At 37.0% G+C, this 21,097-nt stretch overlaps 3 protein-coding genes across 3 annotated transcripts; all 3 read right to left on the reverse strand.

The window, feature by feature from the left end:
- Nucleotides 1–1,870: 1,870 nt before the first annotated feature.
- LOC106166358 (uncharacterized) lies at nt 1,871–5,823 on the reverse strand. The gene is made up of 5 exons (XM_086998711.1): nt 5,640–5,823; nt 4,621–4,754; nt 3,868–3,959; nt 2,939–3,160; nt 1,871–2,438 (listed from the first exon to the last, which is right to left on the reverse strand). Exons 1-5 carry the CDS (start codon nt 5,817–5,819, stop codon nt 2,404–2,406), a joined length of 663 nt encoding a protein of 220 aa, XP_086854837.1. The 5' UTR covers nt 5,820–5,823; the 3' UTR covers nt 1,871–2,403.
- Nucleotides 5,824–6,758: 935 nt separating this feature from the next.
- LOC106154896 (uncharacterized) lies at nt 6,759–12,228 on the reverse strand. Its single transcript, XM_013529436.2, has 5 exons — nt 12,084–12,228; nt 10,295–10,428; nt 9,308–9,399; nt 7,441–7,662; nt 6,759–7,179 (listed from the first exon to the last, which is right to left on the reverse strand). Exons 1-5 carry the CDS (start codon nt 12,213–12,215, stop codon nt 7,145–7,147), a joined length of 615 nt encoding a protein of 204 aa, XP_013384890.2. The 5' UTR covers nt 12,216–12,228; the 3' UTR covers nt 6,759–7,144.
- A 1,149-nt stretch (nt 12,229–13,377) lies between these two features.
- On the reverse strand, nt 13,378–17,773 carry LOC147759174 (uncharacterized). The gene is made up of 5 exons (XM_086998671.1): nt 17,634–17,773; nt 16,441–16,574; nt 14,947–15,038; nt 14,465–14,686; nt 13,378–13,665 (listed from the first exon to the last, which is right to left on the reverse strand). The coding sequence occupies exons 1-5, from the start codon at nt 17,751–17,753 to the stop codon at nt 13,622–13,624; spliced, it is 612 nt and encodes a 203-aa protein (XP_086854797.1). The 5' UTR covers nt 17,754–17,773; the 3' UTR covers nt 13,378–13,621.
- Nucleotides 17,774–21,097: the final 3,324 nt, after the last annotated feature.

The following is a 21,097-nucleotide window of genomic DNA, read 5'->3' on the forward strand; positions in this document are numbered from 1 at the left end:
AGATTTAGATCTTGAAACTGATGGCGGGATAAACACTAAAAAAATCTTACTCCTTTTCGGTTAAAGTCTCTTGTGCTGGCCGGGTAACGATTTAACAATTTAAGCCGCTACAAAGTGGACGTATGCACCGACAGCTTGTATCTACTTAAACATAAAACAATAACTGGCAAATGATACAGACTTAAAAATTATTCCTTGTAGTTGCGACACAAAGAAATTTCAGCTATAAAGCTGACCCATGAACAGACGCACACTGTGCAGTTTCACCCTAAACAGTCACAGATGATGCCGTTGTATAACTATATACGCCCCTGAATATAAACAGAGAGGCACTTACCCTAGTTACATCCAACTTCTGGAATAAGGGCGTTCTAGGTCTCAAATACCACCGTCCTGTGGGCCTATAATGTTCATTAATCAAGGGAGTTGTATCTGGAATACATATTCTAGGATATCCCAATCCCCCTACGACAGCAACTCTCAGCGCAAAGAAAATGGCGCGTACCATGACAGCCATTTTAGGACCTGTGACACTGCCCAAATAAAGCGGACTTCAAAATACAGTATTAAGTTAATATGCAAGGGTCAGGTGGCATTAGGCCAGCTGATAAAATTTATTTTTCTCTTAACCTCGCAAAAGAACCCCTTTTTTTTCATTTCATCTTTTGGAATATTATTTGAAAAAAAAAGTGGACTCTTGTGTTTAATGAGTACGGATTTTATATCTGATAATGAAGAAAAATATCTAGAGTACAAGTACACCAACCATTTTATGACATATGGCCTGCACATCATATTGATAACGTTTGGCACGTACACCGAGTATGCTTACTGCTAGATCTATACACATGCGACCTCTGTATGCAGTTATAAACGTACCTTCAGTCCAAGGAATTTCAGTTTCATTCGTGTGTACCCGCGGACTTAGAGAGTAAAACGTGGTTATCAATTCATACAAGAGTGGAGGGTAATTTTACGAAAAAAATCTTAAAATAAAAGTTTCCAAAACCTTTCTAGCCAAATATGAATATGCTAATATCCGGACAGTATCTGACGAGGCTGTTGCTCTATGATGCCGAGTGGGTGTTGAGATCGGTAGCCAGCTGCGGAAAAATTGTGTTGGTTTTGTTCCTTTTCTAGGTGGACCTTACTCCAAACTTTGCAATTTTACCATTGAGTTGCTTTTGGTCATAACAGGACCACTGGCATATTTGTAGGGACTGACTTGGTTGGTTTGCAGTCCTCACTTGGGCTCACCTTCCTTTCCTATGATAGTAATTGCCAAGGACACAAGACAGTGATCGTCTCTTTAACTCCTATTAGTGGGGGGGACCAGGATAGATTACTTAAGAATATATTTTGCTGTTTATAGGAATGTTTACGCCGGTTGGAGGAGGGAGATACGACCGGTTTTATCCTGCCTATGACATTTCAAACAGTTTCATTTTTATGTTTGTTAAAGATAAAAATCATAAAAGCAGTTACACAAAAGAAATTAATTATTTTATTTTAAATTAAAATTAATGAAAATAACAGTCAAAAAGAAATTATATACATTTAAAAGCCTGTTTCGTTCTGAAACAGAACCTTCGTATATTGTTGAACCTGCATAAAATTAAGAGTGCTGAAGATATTTTATTATCTATCTATCCATCTATTTATGAGCTCTAGTAGAAAACAGTAATAAATGAGATTACGTTAATCAATTGAGAAGTTAAAAAAAGCATAAATTTGGATTTGGATTTTTTTTTTCTTTTCAGAATAATCAACAAATTTTTATTTTCAATAAGATGTGTTTATTTCAAAGTAAAGTTGAAAAGGACTTCCAAATACATTGTACTAGTCGCTCAGTGGTTTTAGTACACCGAGGTTCATGAAACAGTTGTGTAGCAGATGGGACAAAGTATTAAATCAAAGCGTGCGTAATCCAGGGTGCAACTGAAAATAACTTGGTCGCGCGAATGGAATTGGGTCTTTTTTCTCTTTGGAATGATAACCAAAATAACTTATAATTTAAAAAAGCTGCTTTTATATCAATGTAAAGCTGAAAAGGACTACCGAATATATAGCACTAGTCTCTCGGGTGGTTTTAGTACACTTAGGTTTATGAAACAGCTGTGTAGCAGATAGGACAAATTATTAAATCAAAGAAATAGTGAAGAAAACGAGGAAACTTTGTCGATTTACTGAATACAGATTGATCGTTTCAGTAGCATAAGCTGTACATTTATTTTTCTCTGATGCTTTCTTGGTACACCATTTTATTTTACATGGCATTCATAGTCTAATAAGAAATGACGGTAGTATTTCAACTGACTAGTCAGAAGCTTTGTGTTATACTCGTAGCTGCCTCGCTATGGCGTACAGTAAGGGTGGCTAATAGCTGGCGATGCTCACTGCTGATTATTTCTTGGTGACCTGCTCTCGGAGTTGACAAGCTGAAACAGAATTCGAATTGATATTTCAAAATAAGCACGTGTATGGCTATCTATATAAATGAAAAGTGCATAGACCGAATATCGTGTAACGCACAAAACCTATCGGAGAAGCGACGTGCCATGGCTGAAATGTTGGTAAATATTATATATATTATCATGTAATTACTTCCTAGAAAAAGGCCTATATAACTTTCAGTTAAACAATTGATTACGTAACATTTCAAGAAAAAAAACCGCACGGTCATGATAATAATAATAATAATAATAAGATTTAGAAGGTATGAAAGAAAGAAAGAAAATATAAAAAAGTAAGTAAATAGCAAAGAACGTCTGGGCTTAATGCTGCTGGTAGCTGCAGCTGCAACGCAAGTCAGGTCGTGGTCACTCCTCCTGAGCGCTACTGCTAATAACGTTATGCTACAAGGGGGGAATTAATATATATATATATATATATATATATATATATATATATATATATGCCTGGAACCAAAACTATTTACCTAACTCGTGTACACTGAAACGGAACCCTTCAAACGTTTTACACAGTCGTTGGGCAATGGTCTTCATTCCGGAGTAAACGTAAATCGGATCCAGTCCAACACGGCGACTCCAAAGCTGAATGCCGTCTCTCTGACACCTTCCTTGCTTATCCTCGCCATAACACATGAGTACCAGCAAATAGTTGGTGTAGTCCGTGTCGATGATTTTGAAATGGTTGTTGCCTGCAAAGGAAAGAGAAACTGGTATGAAGTTTGAAATACGGCTTAGAGAAATCTCCAAAATATATCAAACTACCAAAAACGTTCTCATCATTTTTAAAGACAGATTATCTCGTGTTTTTTTTTTTTCTTTTAACTTGTCATTTAGAATTTAACTTTGGCCTTTAGACGGTATTCTAATCCATTGCTTCTGATATGCTTTTCTAATATTGTGATCGTAGGCAACCTCGGATTTTTTTATTGCATCTGTTTGGGATGGATTGCTAGTGGAGCGCTCCAATGTCAAAATGTCAGAGTCACCTTTCATAGATAAGTAGTCTTAGGTCTCATTTTCAATGAAACTGCCGTTTATACGTAGATTGATCCAACTTCCTGGCGACTTTCGAAGAATGCAAACAGATTGACAGATTAACACCTGCTCCTAGCGTTGAGTAGAATACACAAATAGTTGGTTGTTACATGATTACTTTGGATCAGTGAGAGTCCACCCCTAGTTTGATCCACGTATTACGATAATTTTATAGGAAATAAGTCCTTTGTAATTCCTGATAACTACGTAAAATAAAATTATTAAAAAAAAAATATATATATATATATATATATATATTCGTAGAAACAAATGACACATAGTAGGGAATAAAATAAAGAAAAAAGAGGGGAAAAAGAAAAAAAAATATAGTTATTTTGTCAATGAATGAAGAATAGCTCACTCTCTGATGGACCAAAGGAGAAGTCCCCTGGATTCCCTGTAGGAACTAGGCTTGAAACCTCGCTGATGTCTATGCATTCTTGTCCGTCTTTCCTATGATAAAAGTAAAGACGTACATGTATTATAACAGGGATATTCTATGCTACATGTTCAAAACGGCTTTATTTCTAAACTGTTCTCATTATTATTTTTATCATTATTATGTTTGTTTGTTGTTGTTGTTGCTGTTGTTATATTGATGCTTTCTCTTAGAATGTAAACGATGTGTTTCACCTGTACACGTGCCTGTTCTTTAATGCTGTATAATATAATATAATATAATATAATATAATATAATATAATATAATATAATATATATTATTGTTAGGAAAATACACGAGAGCTTTAATAGAATGAAATAGGGAGGATGGGAACATTTCATTTGATGGCAGTAAATGACCCAGAGGTAATTTATTCATTGTAGAGTAACTTCAACACAGGTGTTGCAATGAAATTTTATGTCTTTGCATTAATTATTGACTGGTGTTCCCCATAGTTATTCGTTAAACACACATAAACACACGTATAAAATACCAGTAACTCTATTTCAACGTGGGGAAATATATTGGAGAAGACGCGGCATATCGTTGCCCTTATTATTGTATACTAACAGTGGGGACACATCACTCCGCTATGCCAAATATGCTGTTTCGCTTAAATGATAAGGCTGTAGTGTGTGTTTTCTTTATAAATTTTACTGATTTACTGTACGTACGGCAACCCTTTGATAGGAAAGGAAAATGCCCCATTTTTGCCGGCGGTAACGTTGGCAGTGTATTCTGTTAAAACACGGTCATCCGGTACCATGGGGTTCCGTCGCCATAGGAAACTATACCAAATGCCTCTAAGCTAGAAATGAAATACAAACAATGAGAGATCCATCCCTTCGTCTACTCCTATCATTTGCAAACACGTGAAATATGTAGAAAATAAAATGGCAATAGCTGTTTTGTAGCAAACTTGTCACAGAATATTCATGAGGGAAAAAGCTACATACACTGGACATTAGAAGTATCACCCCCTGAATCAGAATAATCAGGTTATAATGACTGGTCTACTTATAATGCAACTAATGAGTATAAAACCGCTGTACCATGGAATTATATTGTTGGTGTTTTTGTGAAATTTGATGTAAGTAAATGATACCAAGAGCATATCATTTCACAGTCATTTAATTCCCCCAAAGTATTGGTTCAGTAGGGGTTACACTTCTATTGTCCAGTGTGTGTAGATGGCCGATAGTACATGGCAATATCCCTCGTGAGTAAATATATTTTTTTATGTTTGTGACAAAAGAGATTTTGATCTCTAACTTAAAAATAGGTTTCGCATTCCACGCAAATGTACCGGCAGCCTCTATCAGCTTCAATATAAATGTTGGCAAATGACACAACGATACTCAAACTTCAAACCTAGGGCAGCAACCCCTGACTACCGCTGTTAACAAAAGGTGGCGATTATTAAAACATATATTTTGATCAAAATGAATATTTGGACCATGCCAATTTACAAATTATGTCAGCTACATTGTACACATATGGTTCTAGGACGATTGGTAAACATTGTGAGTTTATAAACCGATAACATTTATTCCTTCCTCCAGCGTTAAAAAAAAAATTCAGCTATAAAGCTGACATATTAACAGACGCGCACTGTGCACTTCCCCTTAAACAGTCACAGATGCCGACGAGCAAATTATTATATGTCCCTCTATATAAAGAGGTTTGCACTTACCTTCGTTACATCCAATTTTCGGAATACGGATGTTCTCGGTCTCAAATACCATCGTCCTGTGGGCCTATTTCGTCCCATGATCAAGGGAGTTGTATCTGGGATACATATTCTATAATATCCTAATCCCCCTACTAGAGCAAATATCAGCGCAAAGATAATTGCACGTAGCAAGACAGCCATGGTAGGACCCGTGACACTGCCCAAATAGAGCGAGGTTAAAAAATGTTAATGTGCAACGGTCAGGTGGCATTAGGCCAACCGATAAATGCTAGGTGTGTGTTCGACTTCTTTCTCTCTTAGCCTTGCAGAAAGAATGACATTTTGCATTTCATCTTTTGGAATATATATTGAGAAAATCAATTGTGCTTTTGTGTTTAATGGAAACGGAAACGGATTTGTATCTCGTGGTTATGAAGAAAACTATCTATGTGACCTCCAAGTAAACCAACATTTAATGGCACATGGCCCGCACATCAAAATAGTAACGTTTGGCACGTACACCGAGTATAAATACTGCTACTGCTAGATCTACTCACATGCGACCTCTGTATGCAGTTATTAACGTGCCTTCAGTCCAACGATTTTTCAGTTTCGTACGTGTGTACTTAGAGTAAAAAGTGGGTATTAATTTATGCAAGAGTAGAGAGTGATTTTACGAAAAAAATCTAAAAAAAAAATAGTTTCCAAAACCTAGCCAAATCTCGATATGCTTATATCCGGGCAGTATCAGACAAAGTTGTTGCTCTTTGACGCCTAGTGGGTGCTGAGATAGGTAGCCAGCTGCGGAAAAAAATTGTGTTGGTTTCGTCCCAATTTTAGGTGAACATAACCCCAACGTGTTCAATTTTACCATTTAGTTGCTTTTGGGTGCTGCTGGACACAACAGGTCCACTATTCCTTATACAGGTATATTGTTGAACCTGCATAAAATTAAGATTAAATTGCTTGGTATATTTTCTATCTATCTATCTATCTATCTATCTATCTACGAGCTCTAGAAAAAAAACAGTTATTATTTCTGAGGTAACGTAAATTAATTGAAAAGTAAAAAGTGCACAAAAAATGGATTTGGGTCTTTTTTTCTCTGTAGAAAGATAACCAAAATAAGTTATAATTTCAATAAGCTGATTTTTATTTCAAAGTAAAGCTGAAAAGGACTTCCGAATATATAGCACTAGTCTCTCGGTAGTTTTAGTACACCTAGGTTTATGAAACAGCTGTGTAGCAGATAGGACAAAGTATTAAATCAAAGAAAGAGTGAAGAAAACGAGGTAACTTTGTCGGTTTACTGAAAAATTGATCGTTTTTGTAGCATAAGGTGTACACTCCTCTTTCTCTGATTTTTTCTTGGTACACCTATTTAATTCATACAATGGCATTTATAGTCTAATAAGAAATAACGCTAGTTTTCCAACTGACTTGGCAGAAGCTTTGTGTTTTCCTCGAAGATGCCTCGCTGTAGCGTACAGAAAGGGTGGATAATAGCCGGTGAAGCTCATTGCAGATCATTTCTTGGTTACCTGCTCTCGGAGGTTACAAGCTGAAACAGAATTCGAATTGATATTTCAAAATGAACGAATGTTTGGCTTTATCTTTATAAATGAAATGCGCATAGGTTAAATATCATGTAACGCACATAACCTTTCGGAGAAGCAACGTACCATGGCTAAAATGTTAGTAAATATTATAATATTATAATATTATAATATTAGCATGTAATTATTAGCGTGGGCCCTACTGCCGATAACGTTAAACTACGGCGGGGAAAATAGTATACATGCCTAAACCCAAAAATATTCACCTAACTTGTGTACACTAAAACGGAACCCTTCAAACGTTTTACACAGTCGTTGGGCAATGGTCTTCATTCCTGAGTATACGTAAATCGGGTCCAGGCCCACGCGGCGGCTCCAAAGCTGAATGGCGTCTCTCTGACACCTTCCTTGCTTATCCTCCCCGTAACACCTGAGTACCAACAAATAGTTGGTGTAGTCCGTGTCGATGATCTTGAAATGGTTGTTGCCTGCAAATGAATGTTACCCAAGTATAGAGTCTGGAATGCGACTTAGCAAAATCTCCAAATTGTATCGACCGATTAAAAAGCTGTTGTACCATTTTAAGAAATATTATTTTGGTTATTTTATTTTAATTTGTTATGTTGAACATAACTTAAGCCTTGAGACAATATTCTTATCCACTGTGTCTCTTATGTTGTGACCAAAAGCAACCTAGGAATGGTTTTTTGCATCTATGTGGGATGGATAGCTAGTGTAATGCTCCAATACCAATATCCCAAATTTATCTGTCATTGTTAAAAAATCTTAAGGCTCATTCCCATTGAAATATTCGTTCTACGTTATACGTAGATTGATTCAACTGCGCGGGAGCTCTCATTGCATGTAAACGGATTGAGGGATTGACACACTTGCTCTGGGCGTTGAGCAGAATACACAGAAAGCTGCTGATTTTATGGGTGTTGGCAGCATCAGGAGGCGTGTTAATCTATCTGATTGCATTCAGCGAGAGTTCAAGCCCAGTTTGATCTACGTAGAAAGGATAGGGGAGAGCGGGGCTAGGTGACCCAATTATACACTTTTGGCCTTCTAGAGCCAACTGGGAATGAATTAGAGCAACAAAACCGGTTTAAACTAAATTACGTATGCAACGTACGTCATTATTTTTAGATATAATGCCAGATGGGTCACAATCTGACAAAAAACGTAATTGACTTCAGTTGGCACCTTATACGAAAATGCAGTGAGTATCCCATGTAAACGACAATGATTTTATTAAGTTGATTTTTGAGTCTTTGATGAATAAGTAGTTCAAATGAGGCAGACATGAGGCAGTGTATATTGAGGTTTCTGTACGTAACGTTGTATGTGTTGGAAGAACCAAAATATTTATTAATTAAACTTGTTTTGTTTTAATTGAAAATAAACTAATAACGCTTTAAAACAGTTTTTAATGAATGAAAAACGAATAATAAATTTTGGTTTTTAAAGAAACTCACAGATTCAGTCTTAAACTGGTAATAACTTAACAAACCATTGAATTTGTTTTAACAATGGTCTGTAGCTGTGTTGCGCGCAAAGGACTGTGGGCTATATGAGGGTCCAAGTTGCCCCGAGTCCAGGGAGCCAACTATAGCCCCGGGTGCACATTTTGGTTTTAAAGGTTTGCAGCAATTGTGGTGCTAGAATGAACATGGATTGAACCTTACTGTGAAATTGAAACGATGAGCTTCAGTTTGATGCCCTATACATATATTATATTCGATCAAAAGCCTATAAAAATAAATTTTAATATTTCTTTAATACGGTTACTTTAAGATGCAGAATTCTTTCATTTGGACTCAGCGCCTTAATGAAACTATTAAACGAAACTTTGATACGGTCACTTTAATTTACAAAATGATGTGATCATTGTTTTTTATCCCATGGTTACTTTTTCAGAAAATGATGCCTGGCCAACTTACCCAGGGGTTCAACTAGCGCCGGTCTCCCCTAACTTTACTGGTAATGACCCTTTAATAAATCCTGTTAACAACGCAAATTTAAATTACCTAAAAACGCGATTTTTTAAACAAATGTCAGAAGCAAATGACCCATAGTATGAAAAAAATAAGGAACAAAGTTATTTTACTTGATGATTAAAGAATAACTCACTCTCTGATGGACCAAAGGAGAAGTCCCCTGGATTCCCTGTAGGAACTAGGCTTGAAGCCTCGTTGATGTCTGTGCACTTTTGTCCGTCTTTCCTAAGATGAAAGTAATATGCAGATATTTTATTTGTAAAAGGGATATTTTATGATACATGTTCAATGCGGCTTTTTTTTCCTAAAACCCCCGCCTACAAAACGACTATAACCATTTCAAATCTAACAACCGTGAAAAGGAAATCATTTGGTGTCATTTTTACTGTTATTATTATTGGTGTTGTTGCTGTGTTGCTTTTGTTGCCTTTTCTTAAAGTATAAGCGGTATGTTTCACCTGTATACCGGTGTACTTGTCTGTTCTTTAATGCTGTAGAAAAGGGCATCTGCAGTGTCATTTAAACATATAATATAATATAATATAATATAATATAATATAATATAATATAATATAATATAATATAATATAATATAATATCAGCTTGGGGTAGTTTTATTATTCATTTATTAACTGGTATGTAGCCGCTCCTTGGTTCATGCATAACATTTGAGCCTAACATGCGTCTTCTTTATAAGGAAAATACTTGGAAGCTTTTTTATTCTGAAATAAAATGGAATCGGGAGGATTGAAACCCTTTTCATTTGATGGCAGTAAATGACCCAGAGATAAATTATTCATTGTAGAGTAACTTCAACACAGGTGTTGCAATAAAATTTTATGTTTTTTGCATTAATTATTGCCTGGTGTTCTCCATAGTTATTCGTTTAACACACATAAAAACGCTCATAAAATACCAGTAACTCTATTTCAACGTGGGGGAATATATATTGGAGAAGACGCGGCATACTGTTGCCCTCATTACTGTATACTAACAGTGGGAACACTCCTTTATACCAAATATGCTGTAAAACCATGTGATATGCTACATTTGTTTCGCTAAATTGATAAGGTTGCAGTATGTATCCCATTTATATAATTAACTGAATTACAGTACGTACGGCAACGCTCTGATAAAAAAGGATAATGCTCCATCTTTGCCGGCGGTGACGTAGGCGGTGTATTCTGATAAAACACGGTCATCCGGCACCTGGGGGTTCCGTCTCCATAAGAAACTATACCAGATGCCCGTAAGCTAGAAATAAATGCAAACGATGTAAGGTCCTTCTCCTTGTCTATTCCTATCATTTGCAAACAGGTGAATAAAAAATGGCAATAGCTCTCTTGTCACACATATGTCTTAGTCACATCGCAATATCTCATGAGTAAATATAGTTCGGAAAAAGAGATTTTGATCTCTAGATCTAACCTAAAAAATTGCATATCACGCGAAAAAAACGGACCATTTCACAACCATCAACGGGCGATTTACAGTATAATTACTCAGTCATTTCATTGGGCAAAATTGTTAATTTTCAAGATACTGTATTTTAAGACAATTTTTTCCAATTAAAACATTCCTTTTGAGTGGAAGCAACAAATGAGAAAAACAGACTACTCTATATTCTACTTTATACAGTAAAAGCAACAAACATGTTAAATACCAATATTATTGTTTGTAATGAAATGATGTATCTTTAAGTTTAATCATTTTTGCAAACTAAAATATCGAGATATTACCGTATGCCTGCACATTTGAAATTAATTGGTGTATGTGGGAGATATTATTAGCCTATGTACACTTTTGAACTTTCTACGTACAATGGATGCCTTATAAACATTATAGATGATGCTAATCTCAGACTTAGATCTTGAAACTGATGGCAGGGTAAACACTAAAAAAAAAAACCTTACTCCTTTTCAGTTTACGTTTGTGCTAGGTAACGATTTAACAATTTAAGCCCACTACAAAGTGGACGTATGTGCCGTTAGCCTTTATCTGCTTAAACATAATACTGTAGCTGGCAAATGATACGGACTCAAACTGTAAACCAAATCCTTTGACTTCCGCCGTAAAATCAAGGTGACAATTATTAAACCATATACCAGTATCATGGTCAAAATGAATATTCGGACTTTCAATATTCAATTTTTTACCTGCTACATTGTACATGTTGGATTTTAAGACGTTGAGAAAACCGTGTGAGTTTGTAACCAGTAACATTTATTCCTTGTAATTGCAGCATCCCCCCCCAAACAGTCTCGGATGATGCCGATGTAAATGGCCCTCTATATATGGCAGACCTATATGGAAGGAAGTCCACGTACTCCTTTAATGGTCTCTCCGCCTCTCACACATCTCCCCACACGTCGTCCCTGCAGGGGCACAGTAATTAAATATCGGCTCAATTCAACCGGTCGATGGACGACGAGTGGGGAGCCGTGTGAGAGACGGAGAGACTACCCGCAAGAAAACGCAGTAGATACTCCAGCGCAGTAGACTACTGCAATCATGCTGCAAACCGCAGTTGACTACTGCAAACATACTGCAAACATGCTTCAAATCTGCTTCGATTTGGGAGCTAATTAGCATATTTGAAACATGCTTCTATCATGCTGCTAATCTACTGCATTAATGCTCCTCTCTGTACAAACCTATGTACTTTTTGGAGCAGAATTGCAGTAGGCTATGCTGCATTTCTACTGCAAATATGCTCCACAGCACTACTGCGTTAATGTTTTTTTTTTTTTTTTTTTTTTTTTTTTTTTTTTACTACTTCTATACTACTGCATTTTCGTGCGGGTATTGCAGGATTAAGTCTTCCTTTCATGTAGGTCCGCCATATTTAGGTCGTGGCCTAGCTAGCACTCGGCTACTCTCATTCTGAATGGCCTCATACATGCACTTACCTTAGTTACATCCAGATTTCGGAATCCCTTAATCAAGGGAGTTGTATCTGGAATACATATTCTAGGATATCCCAATCCCCCTACGACAGCAACTATCAGCGCAAAGAAAATGGCGCGTACCAAGACAGCCATTCTAGGACCTGTGACTCTGTCCAAATAGAGCGAGGTTCAAAATACTTAGTTAATGTGCAAGATTCAACTGGCATTAGGCCAGCCTATACAAATTACGTGTGTGTCTAGCTTATTTCTCTCTTAGCCTCACAAAAGAATACCAATTTTGCATTTATCTTTTGGAATATGATTTGAGGAAAAAACTGGGCTATTGTGTTCAATGAATACATATTTCGTTTTGTGATAATGAAGAAAAATAGCTATGTGACCTCCATGTAAACCAACATATTATGAAATATGGCCTGTACATCATATTAATAATGTTAATCATGTACACCGAGGATTATGTGCTTAGCTGCTACGCAACTTCAGTCCAATGACTTTTATGGTTTATACGTGTGTATCCTCTGGCGTAAAGTACAATCTGAGCATCAATTCATACTACCGGTAGAGTCGAGCGTGAAGTTTACAGAACCTTTACTCTTTTTTAAAAGATATTTTCGTCTGTTAGTTTCAGAAGTACGGGCACGGGTATATTAATATAGTTTTTTTTTTTTTTTTTTTTTTTTTTTTTTTTTTTTTTTTTTTGCTGTTCCTGGGAGTGTTAACGTGGGTTGGAGGAGAAAAATCCGACCGGTTGTCGCCTTCCTGGGATATTTCAGATATTTATTTAGATGTTTATAAGTATCACCATTTATGTTCGTTAAACATAAAAATTATATAGGCATTTAAACAAAAGAAATTAATGAAATATTTAAATGAATAAAAATAACTATAACAATAATATATATATCCTTTATAAAACCTGTATAGTTCTGAAACAGGATCTTTGTATACTGTTGAAACCGTACAAAATTAAGAGTGCTGGGGGTATTCTATTATCTTTCTATCCATCTGTCAACGAATCACACAAGTAAGAAATGGTCATTTCTAAATCAATTAAAGATAAAAAACTTTAACAATGTCAAAACATGAAATTGCGTATTTTTTTTCTTCTTAGAATAAAAAGAAAAATAAAATATATTTGCCATAAGCTGTGTTTATTTTAAAGCTTAAAAGGTTTCTGAATATAATATTATAGAAAACCAGCACTAGTCACCAGGTGATTTTAGTTCACCCAGGTTCATGGGAGAAGTTGACTAGCAGATAGGACATAGTATTTAAAAAGCGAGAAAAAAAAAAAAAAAAAAAAAAAAACGAGTGAACGCGCTTGTCTCACTGCATGTGTTGGTCGCTTTTGCAACACAAAGGGTACATCCATCTTTCTCTGGATTTCCTTGGTGCTTAAAGGCATTCAAAGTCTAATAAGGAGAAAATTGCTAGTAATTAAACTGGATGTGCAGATGCTTTACATTATGTTCGAAGTTGCCTCGCTATGGCATATGATTGGATAATAGCATGCAACTGCCTGCGAGGCTCACTGCGAATTATCCACCTCCCATGCGAGTTTCTTCCTCTCGAAGGTGGCAGGCTGAAACAGAAATATTAATAAACGTTTTAAAAAGAGCGTATACTCAGGACAGCGTGTATCATTGAGCGTCATCGGGACCAGAATTACATTAGCTAACTGTGTCATTACCAACAATACTTCAGGCAATATCGAAGCTACAATGCAAGCACATACTTGGTAAATTCCAATTACAGCCAAGAATACAGATGACTTTCTGTTCAAATATCAAGGCACAGACACGAATACATGCAATTAATGAAAGGAATTCCCGTAATGATAATAATGATAATTAGAAAAGCACTGACTGATAATGGACCATTAGTTGACTAATGTATCATCACCAAAGTCTTAATGCTCATTTCTTATCTGTCCTTAAAATTTCATCAAAATTCATCCACAGCTTTTTGAGTTAGTATGATGAATAATGGACTGACAAAAGGAGTTGAAACCATGAACTCAATAATAATAATAATAATAATAATAATAATAATAATAATAATAAACTAATGATTGAGGAATCAAAGCAACCACAGGGCTACAACGTAAAGCGACAACAGAAGTGAAAGAGCATGAAAAACAGCTATCAAAGAAAAAGAGATAAGTGAATCAAGTAATCTATTTTACAACATTCTTTACATATTTTAAAGTATTTTAACCAATTTTAGGATTTGTGAATTTTTTTCCTAGAGCTTTCGACCATTACCCATATATTCTTGGTCACTATGCCCCTAGTATTGACGACCCAATATTATGGCGGGGCGGGGGGGGGGGGGGGGGTACAGGATTCCTTCTATATTCCTAAAAGGAAATATACATTTACCTTTTTCGTGTTCCGAGAAACGGAACCCTTCAAAAGATTTACACAACCTTGTGTCAATCATCTTCATTCCGCGGTAAGCGTAAACAGGCTCCAGGTCAGGACTTCGACCCCAAATCTGGATCGCTTCTTTCTCACACCACCCCTGCCTATCCTCTCCGTAGCAAATAACAGAGACCAGGGAGTTGTCATAGTCCGTGTATATAATCTTAAAATGGTTTTTGCCTGCAATGGAATGAGAAACTGGATTTAGGTCTGAAAAACGGCTAAGAGTAATATGCAAAATGAGAAACAGGGTCTATGTATAAAAAAGAATGATGGTTTTAATTCTTATACAGTTGTTCGTCTTAGTTAATGCTGCCAGAAATAAAGGCTACTAAAATTTGTTTCGAAATCATTTTATAACCTAATATCATAGATGTCCCTTTTGAGTGGGGGAAATAAATGCATAAATTATCTTTGTTGACGAATAAAGAATAACTCACTCTCTGGTGGACCAAAGGCGTATACCCCAGACTGCCCTGTGGGTTGTAGGCTAGAGAGCTCATTGATAACTATACACGCTTGTCCGTCTTTCCTAAAATGAAAGGAGCATATGCTTTCCTTTTTGGATATTCTTTGTCAAGCATACAATACATTGTAATTCTGCACTGCAACCTTTTTTGTAGAATGAAGATGATCACGACTTTGTTTTATAACCATGAGAAAAGGTATCTGCAATATTATTTAAACATTAAACTATAACGCCATGCAAAAAAATAGAGGAGAGAACTACGCTTGGCGCTGCGCTTATCATTCAAGCGGGGAAAAAGGAAACGCGTTTATGGTATAGATACAGTACGAGGCGCTGAGCTTTACGAGGAATAGTGCAGGTAATTGGCGAGGCGAAGCCGAGACAATTATCTGTTCTATTTCTCGTAAAGCTCAGCGCCGAGTGCTTTATCTGGTTTAAAGCACGAGTAATTAACCCTGTGCATTGGTGCGTGGAACCATTCGTGGATGACGTGACTTTACACGAAATAAAGCACGGCGCGACCTATTGTTTTTTGACAGGAGAGTGCTTTAAGTATTCCTCAACAGCAGACTGGGATAGCTTCTTTGTATGTACCCCTGTATTTATCTGTCTTTATCAAACTGCTCCAAAGTAAAAATTATATGCTCAGAAACTTTTAATCTGACCATGGATAAAATTAGGGAATTTTGTCCGTGATCTGATACAACATTTAACTCACTTGTTTGCAGAGTAAACATTTTAATTTTTTATAACAGAATGAAATGGGGAGGGGATACCTTTAGTTTTGGCGTCAGTAAATGGCCAAGGGCTTATTTATTCATTTTGAGTGGCATAAGTAGGGAAATTTCACCCAACCACGTGTGTTGGCTGTAATGTTAGGAGATATCTGCTAGCGTGTTCTTATCAATACACAAAACTCGTCTAATTTTATGTAGAAATAAATACATTGGAAGCAACACATTATACTGGTGCCTTTTAATTGTATAATAACAGTTGGGACACATCGTTTCATTATGCTTAAGGTGTTGTTATACATTATTGTACAATACAGTACGTATCGTTCGCTGAAATGATCAGGGCTGCAATGCATGTTATCTTTTGAAAACGTTTTGTTTGAATGATAAGGGCTTCATTTACACTTTACTGAAATCAGGCCTACCTAACTTCCAGACTCGGCACCGAATGATCCCGAATTCACCGTTAGATCGGACCACAATACCCGTTTTCAAGGTGTGTGTCAGTACGTATTTCACACCATCATACCCCGGAACAAATTTTTGGATGAGATGCACTACTTTCCAACCACGCAGAGAGATATAGGCAAGAGCAGTGTCGCGTCTGATACTTCGAAAAGCATACTGACGCACACCTTGAAAACGGGTAGTGCGGTCCGATATACCTGTGAATTCAGGATCATTCGGTGCCGAGTCTGGTAGTTGGGTAGGACTAGAAATGTTGTACGTACGGCAACGCTTCCACAAGGATTGACAAAGTTCCATTTTCGCCCGCTGTTACGTAGGGAGCGTATTCCGTTAAAAGATGGTCATCCGGCACCATGGGATGGCGTCGCCATAGGTAACCGTACCAGATGCCTGTCATCTAGAAATGAAATATATATTATACCCGGATATCCGTGCTTTGGTCAACGCTTACAGTAATGTATGTCGGTGTATCGGTGGCAGGCAAAATTTGTATTTTTAGCTGTGGTATTCAAACTAATCTTTAAAATTGGGTTAAATTTTATGGTCGCCGTTGTAATTTGCGAACAATCAAGATACGTAGAAAAATATATTTATCTATTTTGGACAATAACAACGCATTTATTTTGTTGGTGCGGCACGTTTTGTCCAAATTTGAAAGATAGAAAGGCAGGAATTTATTGGAAAAACAACCGCCACATTTGCACTAAAAGCTCATACAAGCAGTAGAATATGGACGTAATTGAAATCTGAATAGCTGCAGTGCAATTGAAACGTTTGCCAGAAAAGTTCAGATATAACTGAAAATCTCAAGGATGTCTTGGAAAACAAGATAAACTTCAGTGGACTAAATACCATGCACTTAAATGACATGCACAAATGCAGATTGCTAATTTGATACTTATTTTTAAATCACAAGATAGGAAAATTCATTTCCAGTAGCCTCAAAATAAATAAGATACAACTAAAATTTACTTTTTAACGTTACAACATTTATACAATGCCAGACGTATTGGGTTGAAAAATGCATAAAATACATAGGAAACAGAATTACAAAACACCAAAGTGTGCCAATAATTTTTTTTTTTTTTTTTTTTTTTTTTGAAAATCGTACTGGGTTCCTGCCTTTTTACTAAACAAAACCTAAAAAGTAATGATGATTGTTAGCGAACTCAAACTAAAGCTTTATTTATTACCGGTAAAGCTCCTTATTAGTTTGAATACAAACGAAAGTACGGTTATGGAGTTTTTGTGATATAAAGACACAAACAATAACTCATTCTGTGGAAAAAATTAGAAATAAGTCGCTCGACAAAATAGAATTAATTCAATTATTGAATACCATTAAATATGGAATTTAAGGACACACTACCTTTCATGAATGAATGAACAAGAACACTGTGATTAAACATGGAATTCATCCCTTGGTCAGGCCATCTGCCTTTAACTATCTGCTCACCTTTTCCGGTTCCATATTCTGCATTCCACGAGGATTGCAATGTTTCACTTCACCTTCACGGACACTCTGACAAGAAACTACACAAAAAACGAGGAAAACGAAGAACAGAAGACCAGTCATGGTTATTCCACAATCGTCAACGGTTTAAATAGTCTAGTGTTGCGTTAAAACCATAGCAGTCATATACCTGCAGACGAACCAAACTATCAAATTCTGTCAGTGCATACTGGTATCTGCTTATGCACAAACATATGAAAAACATAGAGGCTGATCTAAGCTGCAACAAAACACAATTATTGAAAAGAAAACGTTTGTAATTTCTTTTTCAAATCTGCTAAAAAGCGTGTATTATCGGCGTAGACTGTCTACATCGTTCCCAGTGGTCTCTGATATAGAGAACACGTGTATGCGATGGGCATATGGTTTTGCAGTATATTATATGCATACATATACACATTATACACAGAGATGTTCAAGGCTCTTGCAAAAGAAGGTACTGGCATGATTTGGAATCTAGTCAGTGAAATATATGAGACTGGAAATTTTCCGAAGGACATGCTCAAATCCATCTTCATCACCCTACCAAAAGCCCCGGGGACACTTGATTGCTCAAGTCATCGCACAATAAGCCTGATGTCCCACTTTCTCAAAATCCTATTGAAAACCATCTTACAAAGAATTTAACGCAAAATTCTGCCAGAAATTCCACCCTACCAGTTTGGTTTCATGAAAGACAGAGACACCAGAAATGCCATATTTCTCAGAATGCTCAGCAAGAGAACCCTACTACATCAACAAGACATGTACATGGTTTCCATCGACAATCAAAAAGCATTTGACAAGATCCGACATGAGGAGCTCTTCAGAATGCTTCCAAAAATTCAAATAGGTGACAAAGATATGCGGGTTATGAGATCAGTCTACTGCGATCAACTTGCAGCAGTCCGCCTTCCTCAACTGGTTCCCCATCAAAAGAGGATTGCGTCAGGGCTGTGTCATGTCCCCAGACCTTTTAAACTTATAATCCGAAATGATCTTGAGAGATCTGGAGGATCGTCCGGAAGGAGTCACAGTCAATGGTGTCAGGATAAACAATCTCCGCTATGCCGATGATACAGTTATTTTAGATACATTCAGTGAGGATCTCCAAAATCTTTTCGATGCTGCCGTTGCCTCCAGAGCAAAGCTTGGACTACATGTCAACAGCAAGAAAACAAAAACCATGGTGGTTTCAAAATCAGAGGTCACACCACTTTGCAGGTTGCTTTAGTGGAACACTCCCATCGACCAGGTCTCCTCATTCAACTATCTTGGGGTCCGTGTGACACCCAACGCCTGTTGCAAGAGAGAAATCCAAAGAAGAATTGGTCAAGCGACAAAATACATTCACCCCCCTCGGCCCAATCTTCAAGGATCATAGGCTCTCCTTACAGATAAAGATCCGCCTCCTTAAAACCCATGTTTGTTTACTCTTCTGTATGGCTGTGAGTTTTGGACTTTGACAGCAGAAACTCAACCTAACGTTGAAGCAGCTGAATTGTGGTTCTACAGGCGAATGCTCCGAATCTCCTACATTGATCATGTTACAAAAGAAGAGGTCCTTAAACTGATTGACCAAAAAAGACAGCTTCTCAACACTGTCAGAGAAAGACAACTGAAGTTTGGGACATTGCATCAGAAAAGAGTGATTAGAAGATTTTAGCCTTAGCGGTAGAATACCTGGCAAAAGTGCCTGAGGCAGACAACGAAAGTCCTTACCTTAGCCACGTTCTTACCTCATGTTTAACTATGTTCAAAATGGCATCGTTCTCTTTCCCGACTTGTTATCTCCATTCTCTGGTCACCACCCAGACCCCTTCTCCAACTACTCTCCTAAAGTCATGGCTGGATCGACCCAACTCTATGAGAGATTTTCCTTATATGCAATAATTGTAATTGGTTTAAATGTCTGACACGTCTCTAGTTGCTGGGGGTATATTAATTATCTGTAGCTGCTCGGGGAGGTACGTCAGACAATAAATCAGAATACACTGAATCCACTTTAGCGAGAACTCCCCGCAGAGTTGGATAGATCCTGTTGGTGTGATGTTTGAATCTGAACACAGTCCAAAACTCTCAGTGTCCCCTGAACAATGGTAACACAGGATCATAGGATGAGAAAAATGTTAGAATCGCTGCGTTGAAGGCCTACGTGTACGTGCATCTAGGGTAATTATCTGTGCAGACTGTTTTACTCTATCAAACGATAATTGACGGAAAACTGATACACTTCTGATGGCCTGGGAGCATGAAAAATACCAACTTTTCCTTACCGCCCCCCCCCCCCCCAAAAAAAAGAGAAAATGAATACAAAATGAATAAATAAAAGCCTAGATATAAATACAATCTATATGAAGGAGGAGAGGGAGGTATTGCCCCCTCTGAACCACTGTCCCCTACAGCCTAACGCAATTTGCCATTTCTTCTTTCTTTAGAGCCGACTTCAGTGTTTTCAACGTCCTCTGCAAGTCAGGGTGTTACTGGAAATAGTATACATATAGACAAATGGAGATTCATTTCACAATAGAAAACTTTTCAGGCAATAAAGGCATGCACAACTGTTTTTCCCCTTGTTAAATCAATGTTAAATCCTCGTTAAAATATGTTTCCAATTCAATATGCATAATTACCTCATTCTCGACATTTATGAATCGGGGAACGTGCTTCATGACAACAAATCCTAAATAGGCTTGCTTCTGTATTTCCAGTCCATCATTCTCACACTGTTGCAATGAATGGAATCAAATCAAATCGCTCACTTTGTTAGATGAGACTTCACTTGTGCTAAATGCTTTAGATGAGACAATCGGGTATTCCTGGTTTACAAATTGTAAATTATGCTTCCAAAGAGATATTCAGACAAACAATGATAATAAATGCACTTCAAAGCACAACTTCTTAACATTACAAAGTTGTCACCCACAATCTTTAAAATCATATCACTCAAAGAGCTAACTCTAGCATTTCTTTCAAGAAAAGAAATTATATCACTGAAAATGTATTCACAATTTACAAGAGCACAACCATTCCAAATAGTATATAGATATATTTAAATATAGTTGTGCCTTCAATGACATCTGCACGCTGTGTTTCACTGTGCTGTGCTTCTTATTGTTGAGCACCAGTGCCTGACGCATTCTCCCATAAAAGCTTGAAGATGAGAGATGCAATGAGGGCTAGATCAAGTTATTGCTGGGTCCTCATTGCCCTAGCCAGAGCCTTCCCTGGAAATCATGTGACTTACTGTATTGGCAGCAAATATGGTTTCAAGAAGCTGTCACAGTCCTGCTCCTGTCATGAACTGACATATGCACCAAAGGTAGCTCATCTCTTTGTGGAAGCCATCAAGCCTTGCAACTGGAGATGGTAGTATATTGGATTCTGGTTCACTTTCAACAGTAGTATGGTCCTTCCACCACAGTGGT

Source organism: Lingula anatina, unplaced genomic scaffold, assembly GCF_051362555.1.
Source record: "Lingula anatina isolate TDL-2025a unplaced genomic scaffold, LinAna3.0 unanchor82, whole genome shotgun sequence".
Classification (NCBI taxonomy): Eukaryota; Metazoa; Brachiopoda; class Lingulata; order Lingulida; family Lingulidae; genus Lingula; species Lingula anatina.

Bases quoted from the DNA above. Each gene is read 5' to 3' on its own strand.
- LOC106166358 (XM_086998711.1), bottom strand. From the start codon at position 5,819: ATGGCTGTCTTGCTACGTGCAATTATCTTTGCGCTGATATTTGCTCTA. The intron at 3,960-4,620 runs GTACGTACAGTA...CTTTTATCATAG, and splicing joins TTTCCTATCAAAGGGTTGCC to GAAAGACGGACAAGAATGCA. The intron at 2,439-2,938 runs GTAAATAGTTTT...ATTCTGTTTCAG, and splicing joins TTTCAGTGTACACGAGTTAG to CTTGTCAACTCCGAGAGCAG.
- LOC106154896 (XM_013529436.2), bottom strand. From the start codon at position 12,215: ATGGCTGTCTTGGTACGCGCCATTTTCTTTGCGCTGATAGTTGCTGTC. The intron at 9,400-10,294 runs GTACGTACTGTA...CTTTCATCTTAG, and splicing joins TTTTTTATCAGAGCGTTGCC to GAAAGACGGACAAAAGTGCA. The intron at 7,663-9,307 runs GTGAGTTATTCT...ATTCATTTGCAG, and splicing joins CTCCTTTGGTCCATCAGAGA to GCAACAACCATTTCAAGATC.
- LOC147759174 (XM_086998671.1), bottom strand. From the start codon at position 17,753: ATGACTGGTCTTCTGTTCTTCGTTTTCCTCGTTTTTTGTGTAGTTTCT. The intron at 16,575-17,633 runs GTGAGCAGATAG...TTTCATTTCTAG, and splicing joins AGAATATGGAACCGGAAAAG to ATGACAGGCATCTGGTACGG. The intron at 15,039-16,440 runs GTACGTACAACA...CTTTCATTTTAG, and splicing joins ATCCTTGTGGAAGCGTTGCC to GAAAGACGGACAAGCGTGTA.